We start from the raw sequence: 14,109 nt of genomic DNA on the forward strand, positions 1-14,109 counted from the left end.
GGTTATCCCAATAGCCTAAAGTGGTTATCCCAGCACTAGCCTGAAGTGGTTATCCCAGTAGCCTAAAGCGGTTATCCCAGCACTAGCCTAAAGTGGTTATCCCAATAGCCTGGCGCGGTTATCCCAGCACTAGCCTGAAGCGGTTATCCCAGCACTAGCCTGAAGCTGCATCTGATGTTGCCACTGACCGTACATAGAGGTTATAGTCCTTCCTAAAATAATTTAGTCTACAATGCAAAGTCAATGGATCGCTGAATCATTTGGCCAGTAGCATGAAAGTGTACTCCGTTCACCTGCCACGCATCCATTAAATGTATAACATTTAAACATGAATGGAGCTGATGTGGGGCTCCTCTAGACCACACCCACTGGGGTTCACTTGGATCAGAGGGTCATTAGACCAGCTTTCTTGTGAGCATTTGATGTAGTAAAAAGCAATGATCTTGGGCAAGGGTTACGCTGAAGTTTGACTTCTCTACCTCTTTAGATCCTTTCAGCGTACTGGAAGGAAATTACCATTTCCTTTTTTCGAGATGTGCTACATTGGTTGACTTGTTGAATGAGGAGCCCGTCGACCTGGGTTCTAATACTTGATCTAACCTTGTGATCTTGGGGCAATTGCTTCAGCTGCCCCAGTTTTATTATCTGCCCAAATTGGAAGCACTTACATCCTCAGTATTGAGTACTATAGATAAAACAACAAAAAGGCAAGTAATTTACTCTCAAAAGCCCACCTCGAATCACCAAACGACAAGAACAAGGAGGTCAGTGGAGAGTGTTCCTCAGAACAACACACTGATAATAATTGACAGGAAGTCACTCCTATGGAGAGGATTTTCTGGGTAAAGTTTGTGATTCGATATTGGTGAGGGTGTCGTTTAAAAGGCCCTGCCAAAGTCTGAAGAAAGGTCACAGGAAAGGTACCCGGGTGGAACAGTTCTGCTCTTGATTACTCATGACCTATGTTCTGGCTGCTCGAGCTTTCCTCAGTGATGTGGTGTATTCATTGTTTGCCTCTTGTACAACATTGCGAAGTGCCATGTACTCAGGCTGGGGCTGGCCTATAGGTCAGTGCCCGTACCAACAAAAAACAAAATGCTAGTGTGGGCCAGTTTTTTTTGTCCAAAGTGGGCCACTTTTTTGGCCCATATGGGCCAGTTTGATAAGTTAATTCACCATGCGGCTAGTCGTTTTGACCAGTGTAATTGAATAATATTCTTTAAAAAGCACAAATTGCATCGCATTTGATCAAATACCTCCCCCTTGGATACTACTCAAACAGCCTGTCACAAAAGGAATGCATTGCCATGTGTAACTGTGGCCCACTTCTTCATTGGTGCCCGAGACCATTTTATTCCTCCTCCAACCAATGCTTTTTCCTCCTCCTTCTCTCTCTGCACCACACTCCAACTGCCTGCCTCCTGCATGCATTCATTTCTACAATCATCTCCACCACTCGACTGCCCCGTAAACATTCTTCAAACACCCACATTCACTGCTCTAAATCAGCCCCACTTCATCCTTTGATAGGGAGAGTAATTGGTGGTGTAATCCCTGTGTGGGTTCCACTTTTGTGTGTTTTGCCGGAAGAATTCCAGATTGTTTAACCAGGTTTAAAACAGTATTCCCCAGCTGAGGGTCGTCGGACCACAGTATCATGATCCTGGGCCGCCATCTTTGTTTTCATGGAAATGGCAGCAGTGTGCGATATGAATCCCAGTAACATAACATACATATGTTTCCTGTGCGTGGAGTGGAGTGCTCGTGGCTTGCACTGTGGCAGCTGTCTCATAATTTGGTGTCCGCTCATTTGGTCGAAAAAAAAAGATCAAATGACCATTTGGTCGAAACCAAATGGTTGGAAAAAAAATGGTCGCAATTTTGTTTTATTTATTTATATATTCTTTTTTGTTTTGTTTGGTTAAAAAAAAATATATATAAAAAGGGGGGTTGAGGCGGATCCCCCCCAAAAAATGTAAAAAAACAAAAAATTCGACCATTTGGATTTAGACCATTTGGTGTCGACCAAATGGTCATTCGACCATTTGGTTGTCGACCAAATGACTGGTAGTCGTCTCATTTCACTACGGCTTTCCCGCGTCACCCATTAGCCACTCTTTCCCACCTGCAGTCTGTGTCTGCCTGCATCCTGTGCGCCCTGGACCTGATTTCGCCAGCAATGCAATCCTCCTATGCCCCAAAGCGAGGACACCATTCTCACTAGCATCACTGTTCTAGGAGTATCTTTGAGCAACCCGCAGGTGGAGTCCTCATTTCTTAAAGGGACAACAACACATAATGACACTATGTGGTGACCTCCTACTCTCCACTTGTTGCATAATGTTAATCCTCTACGCTAGCCCAGGCCCTCATTGTGTGGCTTGTGGTGGCACCCAGCCCTTCTGGTGAACCCACCCTCCACCTTTAGGTTGAGACAGAGGGACTTGGCACAGGCGTGATTTCGGCCATGCAGTTTATGCAGCTTGCATGCAGACGGGTTGAGACGCTCTACAGTGTTCGATATGCTTGGGCAATGCAGTGTTTGCAGTCAGTGTCCAGTAATTTTAGCGAGCAGAAAACAAAGAATGACTATTTTACCGAAACCATAATAACGAAAAAAGACCGAATTTTAAACTAAAATGTATAGGGGGGTGAGGAGGAAGTTGGGGACTGTTTAAAAGCATTATATTTTTACTTTAAAGTTTTGCTAAAAAGCATTCTCTGTAATTTCATTCGTTAACATCACACAGATCCTACACTGTCCACTTCAGGACTCTGCAGATACTCAATGCAGTCCAATATCCTTGCGTGAGGCATTATATGTGTCCTAAAGTACCAAAGTTAACGTCACAGAAACCACATTAACGCTGGTACTTTAGGAGGAGCCCAATTAAACTGGAGTCAAGATTTCTGCTATATGTTTACTGTAGCATTCTAACCACCAAAAAAAAGAAATCTAGGTGCGTGCAGCGCTTGCAAGAAGCCACATAAAAAGAAGAATCTTTGAAATAATTGGAGAGTCAGGGATTTCCGGTGGGCGGGCCACGCTATGGAGTGCTTTAGCCGTCCGGTTATTAAGTACTAGTTTGACCAAATGGGAACCTTGCACAAGCAGGTTCCTTTACATCTATGAGGCAAGGGAGGGATTGATCTACTTGGTTTGTGCTCATTGTTGTCTGAGGCCATCCTTTCAAGAATCAGGGCCTATGCATGTTCCTCTGCACCGGTATGACTGTCTTTGTCTCTTTTCCCCCTCTCTAGTTTTCACCCCCTGTGCCTTAGGAACTGATCTGCTTGGTTTGTGCTCGTTGTTGTCTGAGGCCATCCTTTCAACAATCAGCCACTATGCACATTCCTCTGCACCGTGTGCCTGGCTTTGTCTCTTTTCACTGCTCTAGTTTTCACAGTCCCCCCACCCGCCCGTGCCGTAGGAACTGATCTGCTTGGTTTGTGCTCGTTGTCTGAGGCCATCCTTTCAACAATCAGCCACTATGCATATTTCTCTGCACCGTTGTGACTGGCTTTGTCTCTTCTCCCTGCTCTAGTTTTCACACCCCGTGCCGTAGGAACTGCGGTGGCAAGATACAACTTTGCAGCCCGGGACATGCGGGAACTCTCCCTGCGGGAGGGTGACGTGGTCAAGATTTACAGCAGGATTGGTGGTGACCAGGGATGGTGGAAAGGAGAGACCAATGGACGGGTGAGTATTGTAGATGCCCACAGAGGCGCTGCTCGAGAACTGCCCGTTGCCGCTGCTTTGTGTTTTAGGACAGTGGGGCATTGTTTGTCGCACAGTATAGTGTAAAGTGCACAGCTATAGGCTTTGGTACATTTAAACCAAGGAGCTGACATTTTCTGGAGGGAGGATTTTTATTCTGGTTATACCTTTTCGCCTTATCTCGATGGTTGTTTGGAGAAGGACCATCCAGGACCTTGTATGTCAGTGCCCGATAGCCATGGGTCAAGTCCTAAAAATAAAAGTGGAGGGACTCATCAACAAACGCAATGACATGTGACACGCCAGAAATGTGCATATCAAGTTGAAATATGCACATTTCATTAAATTACATTTGCATAAACACCCAAATTGCACAGGGCAAATGTCATTTGCCTTTCATATAATGGGCACATAAACAAAACCAAGGGAGGATATTTTCTTCTAATAGTGTTTTTGAAAACGTTAAAAAGTGTGCATGTTTTAAACTTAAGAACCAAATGTTTTCCCTGGGTCCTACAGTACCAAAATGGGCATTGCACCTTTAGTTGTTTGTTATTTTTCATCAGGTTATATAGTGCAATGGTGAAGTGTCTGGCCTGCAAACCTGGCGACTGCAGTTCGACCGCCAAGGTCGACTTTAATTTAAAAATTCAAAGAAAACATTCAATGTTTCTCATTTTAGATGGGGGGGGGGGCAGAGTCCGCCCTCTGAAAAAAAGTGAGTGGACTCTGTCCACCTGCGTGTACCCTCGACTTGAGCCCTGATAGCTGAGCCAACCTCTAGCTTAGAGCCAGCGTAATATTTTTAGAAGGGGAGGGATGTGAGCTAGCTAAGAAGAATTGATTATCCAAGGGGCTGAATTCTGTAAAGCCTGTCAGCACTTTATCAGAGACCGATAAGCACCTAAAACCAGCACTTTATAGTAGCAAAGCGTGGCCTGAGCTATGACGACACATCTTGACTCTGATAATAAAGAACACATTTGACATGATATCATCAAATAATAGCTTGAAGAGCTGCTTATGGCATTGGTCTGCAAGGACATGTTAACGCTTAATCGCATCTCTTCCAAGGGAACTCACGTGGTCCAAAGCATCCATTTTGAATTGTGAAATAGTAATATGAGGGTTAAGCTTTTTTATTTTTGTTTTGACTGCGCAGATGCAAGTAAGAACATATCTGTTTTTGATTGGTTTAAAGTAAGCTAACTGGCCTTCATCCCGATTTGTATAATATTGAATTAGGACTGGATCTTAGTAAGATTGTCGCATATGTGTGACTCTGGCATCCTCATAGCATCCATCTCTGCCATGCTTTATGGCTGAAGAATAAAGACCTTTGAGCAAAAAAAACTTTTTCTAAAAGCTGAGAATTGAACTCTAACAGAAACAAGAACAACTCTTACTGTGTGGAAGGGTTGCAGCCCACCTGCCCCAATAATGTTTGGGACATGGTCCTGTGAGCACCTTGTAGTAAACATAGGGATTAGAATTTCATGACCTGCAGTCTATGTGGATGATTCCATGCAGTAGAATGGACACTGCACAATGGTTTCAATATAAGCTCATCAATGATTTGCAAAAGCTGCCTAACATATTTTCCTGTGATTTATTTGATGGCCTAATGGTTTTCATTGTTCAGTTCACTAGCGTCAGCATTTCTCTCGCAGTTGTGTTCATGTGGCAGGTAGTGGGCTTGCTTCAGGATTGGGACGTTGGCATTATACATTCAGTGGGAGTTTTATTATGCAATCCTTCATGTTTTCTATCATAGATACATGCTTGGATGTTGAGCTCAGCATGAGTTTTGGTGGCCTTTGGCTGTTAGCGGCCTGATTTGTTCAGTGGTTGGCGGTTATGGTTGTGGTTCAAACACTCGCCACATTGCCAGTTGTCTGTCCTTCGGTAGTATTGATGTGACCCCAGTGTAATTTGCATTTTCAGATCGGCTGGTTTCCTTCAACCTATGTGGAAGAAGAAGGTGTGCAGTGATGTCCGGCCACATCTCTGATGGAAATCCTTCTCTTCTCTTGGAAAAGCCATTTTTTTGCACAATTGCCCGAACCCTGGTCCATTGAGGAAACAACTGCAAATCTTCCAGTATTAACAATTTCCTGAATCCAAACAGATATCTAAAGATTTATAAAAAATATTTGCCGAGCTGGATGGATGCTGGTCGTCAGTGCTATTACGTGTATATAAGATTTATAAAAATGGTTAAATGAACCTTGTAAAGAGTGTACCTAGAAAATGATTTCAGTATGTGTGCAGCTGAACTGGTGATTTTTTACAGCGATTGGACACATGTGCTTTTCCAAAATCTCCCTTCTTGTGAAAGAACTTGCATTTTGGTGGTAAGGATTTTTGACCGACAACTACTTAAAAAAAAAAAGATTTTCCATGCAACCTGCAGCATTGAGCTACATAATGAGAATGCTTCAGACCTTCAAGCAGTCTGGGTGATCTTTACTTCTGGGCAACCCAAGATATCATTTGTTTGTTTGTAGCAAATTTAAAGGGTGGTTGTTTCGTTCATCGGAAGAGCTTGAGAAGACAAGAGCCCCACAACATGCCTGCATCCCTGTGCCAGTTGTTCTTGGAAATTGAGTCCTAATTGGGACAAACGGATACAGGAATGTTTCTATTCCATGCTTGCAGACTTCTTTCCAATGGAAGCTTATGGTGGAGTTGAGAGCTCAATGAAACGGCAAGTTCTGAGCATTCAAAGGCTATGAATTAATTTACTTGCCAAAGGGATCGGCTCTTTATTGGGGCTGATTGGACTCGATTATTGCTGTATTCCAGACACACACCATTTGCACCAATTTTCATGGGAACAAAATATGTGAAGCGATTTAGGGAAAAGTGGCCTTTAACGCAGAATTATTTGCAGCTTCATTAACTTGTGTTCCAAATTAACACGTTCCTTCTACAGATGTGTAGGGATGTCGGCATGCAAAGTGGCTAAAAGTAATCAGCTGTGTATTATCAGGGAAGACTGAGGTAGGTAGCCATTGCTTTGGTGCTTTTTTGATGTTTCAATGTTGTCTTATTAAACACAGTACCTTGCCCGACAATAGATTACCTCATTTTTAGTCACCAGCTGCCCCCGTTGCCTCGTAATGTACCTCAGTCACTTGGGTGATGTTGTCCTCCTCAGCCTTTGAGGGGAGTGAGGGTGAATCTCTCCTTTAGCCTGTTGCTAAACCAAGAAATAGTGTTTGCAGTTTCCAGTGTGTCTGTTCTGGGAGGCTAATTCTTAGGGGGAAATGTGCTGCATTGGATTACGTTTTATAGTCAAACTGTATTTATATTCAAACTCCTGTGTGGTTGACCACTTAGGCTGCCTATTTTCCCCATAATCTCTGCAATATTTGTATTTTTCTGGCAACATTTCATGTTGCAGCTCCTTACACAATAGGTTTAAAAATTCCTTTGAGGCACTGTTTCCAGGATGACAATGCACTTAAGTATCGGATCTTTAGTGATTTTAACTATTACAGTTACATGTTTAGACAGACAAGATAGGGCCAGAGAAGCACAGAACTTGGTGGATAGCATAGATGAAAGGACTGTAGTTAGTTTACTGCACAACATTTATTTTTTTTGCAGACAATTTAATTAAGGTGGTGGGTGTGATGGGGTACTCTCCCCCACATTGGTATGGGGTAAAATGAGTTTTAAAAAAATAGATGAAATCTGCTGCGCAAAAAAACCTCAGCAAAATCACGTAGATGCGGGAGGACAACGAAGGCTCCGCAGCATGAGTGCCCTGTTTATTTCAATGCAAGGTGCTCGGTAAAAAGGTTGCATCAATGCGTGCCATGGACTGTGGTCTATGTTTTGGGTTGAAGATGATGCAGTAATTGCATAAGACAAGAAAGGACCAAATCCATAAGTGCCACATTCACCCACTGGAAGGTGCTCCATCAAATCATTGAGTCATTGCTTGGCAAGAGCTCAAGGCTGAAGAGTAAATCTATAGGTGGATGAAATGGGATCAGGTCCCATTCATTCAGGAAAAGGTGCTCCATCAAATCATTAATGCCTTCTTGCATAAGGACGATTGTCTGTATTTTGGGTTGAAGTCAAAATCTGCACGACGCAGAATCATTATTGAGCGTAATCTGTTTTCAGGTAATCGAACCAGCTCAGACTTCTGTTGTGAAATCGATCCCACCTCTGGAGAGGCCATAACCTTAGGAATGGGTGGAGGCTCGAACGTTAGGATAATAATTGCCCGGTAGAACACGACACACCAAAACAAACAGGAGAAGTTACAAATGCATGGAGGATGAATTTTGACACAAAAAAACAATCGTCATATTTCTAAAAAACGTTTTTTGTTTGTTGTCAGGATACTTCTGAATATGAATTGTGCACATAGTTAGGGGGTAGTTGGCAATTTAATATGAAGTGGCAGTGAGAAGTAGCCATAAAGGATGCTTAAATGAAATCTGCTATCCCTACCAAATCCAGCATGATCTTACAAGGGACTAGACTACCTTTAACCTTCAGCTGTTGAAGCCACCCTGGCAGCTGGTCCTCAGAATGTTTCCCTGGCAGCTCTGTTTCCCCCTTTAAACCCCTCTGTTTATCGTGCTCTCTTGCTGTACACAATCGTGTTCAAAGCTCAGAACGTGTCTTCAGCTTTTATGCAAAATGACCAGGACCTCCAGCAACCCAAAAAGGAGACCACAGGAACGTTGCGCTCATTTGACCCAAGCTTCTGGGCAGTCAGCGAGAGTTTTACACACATAGTAACCATGTAAGAAGCCAGATCAACGCTGCAAGGTTCATAAGGCTCAAAGTCCTTCTCTGTTTTCAGCACTTTTACTTCAAAGCCGTTGCCTTCAATGTCTTTAAAAGTTGATGTTAAGTAACTTTGTTCGGATCTAGCACATCTCACTGTGGAGGCCTTTTAGCCATGTTTTTGCAGCATGTCTTTATGTGGGGAGTGGGGGGAGCGCCCCGGACAGTCTCATCTCCTACCCCTCACCCTAAACATCCATTTACCTTTTCCCCATACTGCCCCACCCCATCCCCACCAGAAATGCTGCAAGAAACGCAGATTAAGGGCCGTTTCACCAAATGTAGCGAAACGACTGCCAGGAGGTGGGTGGGCGGGTTTGGTTTGTTAGCCACTGTAAGAACTGTTTATAACAGGACCTTCTAAACATCTTTTTTTAACCATAGTTCATCATTACTTATGCATTTTTAATTGACTGATGAAGCTTTGTTTATCAGGGAGCTGGCATTGCAGGTGGGAACAGACGGCACTGGTTTATGAGCACCCGCCAAAGTTATTTAAAAGCTCCTAAAGCGGCATAAAGGACTCCCACTCCTCTCTACAAAATCACATGTTTCTGCTCTTGATTATTGGCCAAGAGCCCGATACCTCCACCAGGAAATTAGTGCACATTCAACCAAACAAATGAACAACAAACTTGCCTTGCCCGCAGCTATTTAGGATACACTAGAAACGTGTACCAGGACTCCATTGTGTGAACACAAAGAACTCGCAGCACACGCCTCTCGACCACAAGCCAAATGCTGTCGCTTCACACTCTACGGAACGGAAACCGCCTTTATTCCACGGGAAGAGCACTGTGTTTAAATGTTGTAAGAAACTCTTTGAAAATTATTTGTGTAATTAATTCTAATGATATATATATATCTGTGAATAATAAAGGCATTGTTTTATGTTGGCTAAAAAAGAAATTGTATATATTTGAGTTCAGGGTGAAGCAGTTGACATTGGTCTGTGAAAGGGTTGGAAAATAATATGTACATTTCTTTTGATAGTTTTTGCACTCTGCTATCCTGGGTGAGAGGGAGGGTCCTACTAGGGGGGTGGAGGGGAAGGGGCGCGGGTAAAGTTCTTTTTTTAACAGGGATTCATTTGCTGGAATGGTGGGACAGTAGCTGCCAAGGAAGAACCTTTGCATGTAGTTTCCTGCTGGATTTTTAGAGGGGGGAGGGGCAGGATTTGTTACAGTGCGTTAAAAAGCATACACCTAAACATGTTAATGTGTAATTTTACTGAATACATTTTTTCAAAAGCCTTCGCCCCACCCCACTTTGTACCGCAAATAAAATGTTCTTTTCTGGAAAGTTCAATGCTCCTTTGCTTTTCTGAAAGGACTCTCTCAGTGTTTGTTTTTGTTTATTGAGCATAGGCTACGGTCAACTTGCCGTAAACACAAGCCACTTCATTCACAAAGTTTTTTCTACATGAAAGTTTCACTGGCAGGTGGAACAATTCATAATTTGCACATTCCTAAATTACACCCCACTGACAAAATGTGGGTTCCACATTCGCGACTGACTGAGCATTGCAATTACAATCGTGTGCACTTGGGGGTATCAAGAATCACAATGGGCCCCAACATTGCCTAGCCTCCCTAATGGATTGAAAAAGAGGTGCCCATTCTGGTTTAGGCTTCTGAAGCTCCTTGGCAGAACCCACAGAACACCCCCTATTAACCCTTCGTAAACTACTCCCACTTAACTTGCTCCCAGAACAGCATCAGTGGGAACTGCCAGTAGAGTGCTACGGCTTGGGAAGGTTGTGCAATTGTTGGGGAATACCCACTTAGTTAGGACTTGCATGGATGCTCACAAACATTTTGAAATGCATTGCCCACACATCTCACTTCCACCTAATGTTAAGGGTACGTGGAGTGGAATGTACCAATTTTTCCCCTGAAGTTGCAGCATGTATGCAGTAAGTGACATTAATGATCAAATTGAAAGTTAATCATTTTGCGTTTACATGTTGAAAGCAAGCGTCCCCAAACAGCACGATCCTCCCCGCAATGAGAGACAATGAAGGACTCTCCCAAAATGGGAATAAGACCAGGACAGAGTGCGGGTGAGCGTAAATGGGAGTTTATCTATCAGAATTGGGCATGCAAAGAACTCTGCAAACTCCGAGAGCGCTCTGTCTGACAATAGCAAAGACAGGCGTATATATTTACAAAAACCGTCATCAAAACCTACATACTATAGGGGGCACAAGTTCGTTGGGATTGGGTGGCGACGACTAACTATAGGTGCTGCTGCGGTGTGGTTGGTCTTGGCTGGAGGACGTCACTGGTCACCCTCGTGGGTTGGGCTGGGCCTGGCAGGTCGGCTTGAGTTCATCCGGGCGGTGTTGGTGTGCTGAGGCGACCTGTGGCAGAGATGAATGCCTTTCCTGACTTACTTGCCCTCTGCCATGCACCCCGCAGTCATTCAGTCATTTACAGTTCTATTCTCTTTTAGTAAATCTTTCATTAGGTTAAGGCAACACAGGAGGAATGCACCTTGTGAGGGGTCTGGAGATAATATATCGGGGCCTGGTTACTTGTGATCTGTTGACCGGGACCGTAGGTCGAGGGACTAAGCTTCGGGGACTGGGGCGGGTGGTACAGGTCTTTCTGTCTTGTTAGAAGTGGTTATAGATGTTTCGCTGTGTGCCGTCAAAGTGTTGGGTGTCCTGGTTGCACAGGGCTATAAGTCTGAGACAGTCCGGTGGGTTGAGGGGTTTACAGGGGGACGCTTGAGTTTAAACTAAGGTTTATTGCTATGCTGTAAATAATGCAGGTGGCTGGCCGCGGCCTTGGGTGCTGCAGTGGGGTTACAAGTCTTTGAAGCGGCTCCAGTCAGGTCGGGGGAGGTGTGATAGCGCAGAGCGGGGCTCTGTTCTCATGTCTTGGCAGTCTTCTGAGGGAGGGAGGGGGATACATCGAGACCTTGTACGCTTTCACAAAGGTATCTCCCTCGTGCGTTGCCAAATATAGGTAAAGACATCGCAAACATTTGAATACTTTCTATAATACTCATTTAAAATCACTTCAAAACATGCATTTAACCTTGGCTGGGTGCGTTTCTACTATACCCAGTCCGAGCACCATTGTTGTACATTATATTCTAGCAGCTACAGTGTTTTAGTTACATGCATATACATTTGCAGAAAAGGAGGTAGTGGTTAGATCAGTGGAGTACACAGAAAACGATCCGCCCCTGTACGTGACGATGGTAGCATATGAGGGGCTCAGACATTCACACATGATAAGTGCACGTCTTGCGCATTCTTGACATGAGTTCATAGTATATTTGCATCCGCTTTCTCGCGTACTCTAGCAGCATTAGTTTTAGTTATGGCGCGAAACCATGTGAGGTAGGCTGCCCAGTGATACACGCAACGAACAGATCCCTGGAGCATCCCTTTATCATTAGCATCCACCTGTAATGGTGCGGGCTCGCTATAGCTTATATCATGGGAGCATACTCTCTCATTTTAATACATTCTACAGGCGTGTATATTTTGTGGGAGAAAGAAATAATGCAAGAGGACTTGACATTCATATATACATATATATATGTAAAGACTGTCTGCCATCAGAGGACCATTTTGCTGTTCATTTCACTGTTCAGGCCTGCTGGCTGGGTCATGCTGATAGTGATGGTACACTGTGGGAGGTGAATTGTTACAATGTTAGCGTATTTCGCTAGCTCATGTCCGTCTTGTTCGTGGGAACGTGCTCGCAGCGGATCTGCCAGGGTGCTGCGGCAACAGGGATGTTCTCCAAGGGTGGGGGCCGCGCTACAGTGCGCTGAGCTCACACCATCTTTACCGGGCAGAGAATGGTTTTTGGGCCTAACATAAATTTGCGTTGTAATCAATACATGTGGGCATTCGATACATGCGGGCAATGTCTCCAGTGGGTGAGCCCTCCACCACCTGGGCCCGGGTGGCATGAGGGAACGCCCAATGGGCCATAGCCCTCACCTGGGGAAGAAACGCAGGCGAGAGGGGTCTCCTGGACCAGCCCTCCCCTACATTTCCCCCCTTTCGTTACTAAAGTAACGAATTCTTTAACTCCTCTATCCTCCTACACTCTACTTCGTTCATCACCGCCTCATCCCATGCAGGAGTTCCTTTGATAGGCATCCATGCTCTGCACACCCCCCTTAAACTCTCACCTCTCCTGGCGTATTCATCTGGAGTACACGTAAGATATATGCACCCCCCATCTCCTTCCAAATCTACCCACACTTCCTCGTACCATTCTAGTATGCGGGGCTCTTTGATGGTGGTGTGCCAAAGCTTATCTACAATATCCTTGTCATGGTACATGGGCACCAGTTGGTACCTTGGTGTGTTGTCTACCCCTGTTTGTACTTGTGCTTCTTGCACCGTTTTTATTGTATCGTGTGAGTTGCCCATTGTCACCATCATCATTGCACCATTTGGTACTGCGTTAGCACAGACTCGAAGACCCACCTGGCATAGGCAGAAAAACAATAAGAGGAACACCACAGCTGGCATCAAAAATTTCATCGTTGTTCCAAGCCATGAGGGGACCCAGGAGAAGAGGTTATCGAACCATGTACTATCTTCTGCTCCGCCTTCCATCTTCATTTTTTCTCCTAGGTTGTGGACTGCTTCGATCACATGGGACAGGGAGCCGTTTTCTGCGTCTTCAGAAGGTACGAAAGTGCAGCAGGCACTTCCTATTTTTCGGCAAACACCGCCGTCCATCGCCGTCAACAGGTCCAGGACATACCTGTTTTGCATGGTCATCAGTCGCAAGGCTCTTAGTTCGACCTTTATTATGTTAAAACCTTCTTCAGTGTCGTTCGCCAGCTGAATTAATTCCCAGCGTGTTATCTGGAGCCATTTTGCGTTAGCCCTTGCTTGGACACTTGATACGAGCGAGGCAAAGAATGTTTCTGCTGAGCTGAATAATCGATATTTGTCTGGGATCTGGGCCAATAGTTCTGATGATGCCTTCGATATATAGTTTGATGCTCGTCTGTTGCGGGTCAGCACCTCTTCCTTGCTTCCAGAAGACAGGACATACATTCGTGGTTCTGCAGTTGGTTGACCCACACTCTGTTGTGTGCGTTCCTGTGTCCTTTTGCTTCCATCGATGTGGCTTTCTGGTATCACCATTAGAGCTGAGTGCAGAGTGGCCATTGAGCAGCTGCCACTCCACGACGGGGGGAGGTGTAGGTATGCCTGGTTTCCACACACCCAATACGTGTCCATAAGGGCCGCAGTCCCTTTTCTTAGGTCTGGGATGGTGAGGGTTTTGTTGCACTTCTTGTTCGTCCCCATGGACGTTCTCCCCTCTCCTTTGAAACATAGTTCATAGTCTATTTCATTCTGCAACTTGAAAGGCTTTTCAATTGGCGTGACCCAGGTTAGTTTTGAAATGTGTTCTTTCCATACAGGTGTGCATGTTTCTTTTATCCATTGCAATTTCTCCGGCGCCACACCCCTCAGTGCTTCAGCTTTACACATTACTTCTTCATTCTTCCACTTGTTATCGGAAAAAAGTGTCCCTTCGATTGCAAAAAATGGTTCTTTCAGACATACAACCCCTGTCGGTTTTGGGTAG

The 14,109-nt window shown here is 44.7% G+C and overlaps 1 protein-coding gene across 2 annotated transcripts in view; it reads left to right on the forward strand.

Annotated features, from left to right (window-relative positions):
- Window positions 1–9,832, forward strand: part of VAV2 (vav guanine nucleotide exchange factor 2) — a 1,354,235-nt gene extending 1,344,403 nt beyond the window's left edge. For both annotated transcript variants that reach the window (XM_069609623.1, XM_069609624.1), the window contains 2 exons: window positions 3,546–3,700; window positions 5,663–9,832. In XM_069609623.1, the coding sequence (XP_069465724.1) occupies window positions 3,546–3,700; window positions 5,663–5,710 (203 nt within the window). In that variant the 3' untranslated portion in view covers window positions 5,711–9,832. The remainder of the gene's footprint in view (window positions 1–3,545; window positions 3,701–5,662) is intronic.
- Window positions 9,833–14,109: the final 4,277 nt, after the last annotated feature.

Source organism: Ambystoma mexicanum, chromosome 8, assembly GCF_040938575.1.
Source record: "Ambystoma mexicanum isolate Mex_15411 chromosome 8, UKY_AmexF1_1, whole genome shotgun sequence".
In the NCBI taxonomy this organism is placed as follows: domain Eukaryota; kingdom Metazoa; phylum Chordata; class Amphibia; order Caudata; family Ambystomatidae; genus Ambystoma; species Ambystoma mexicanum.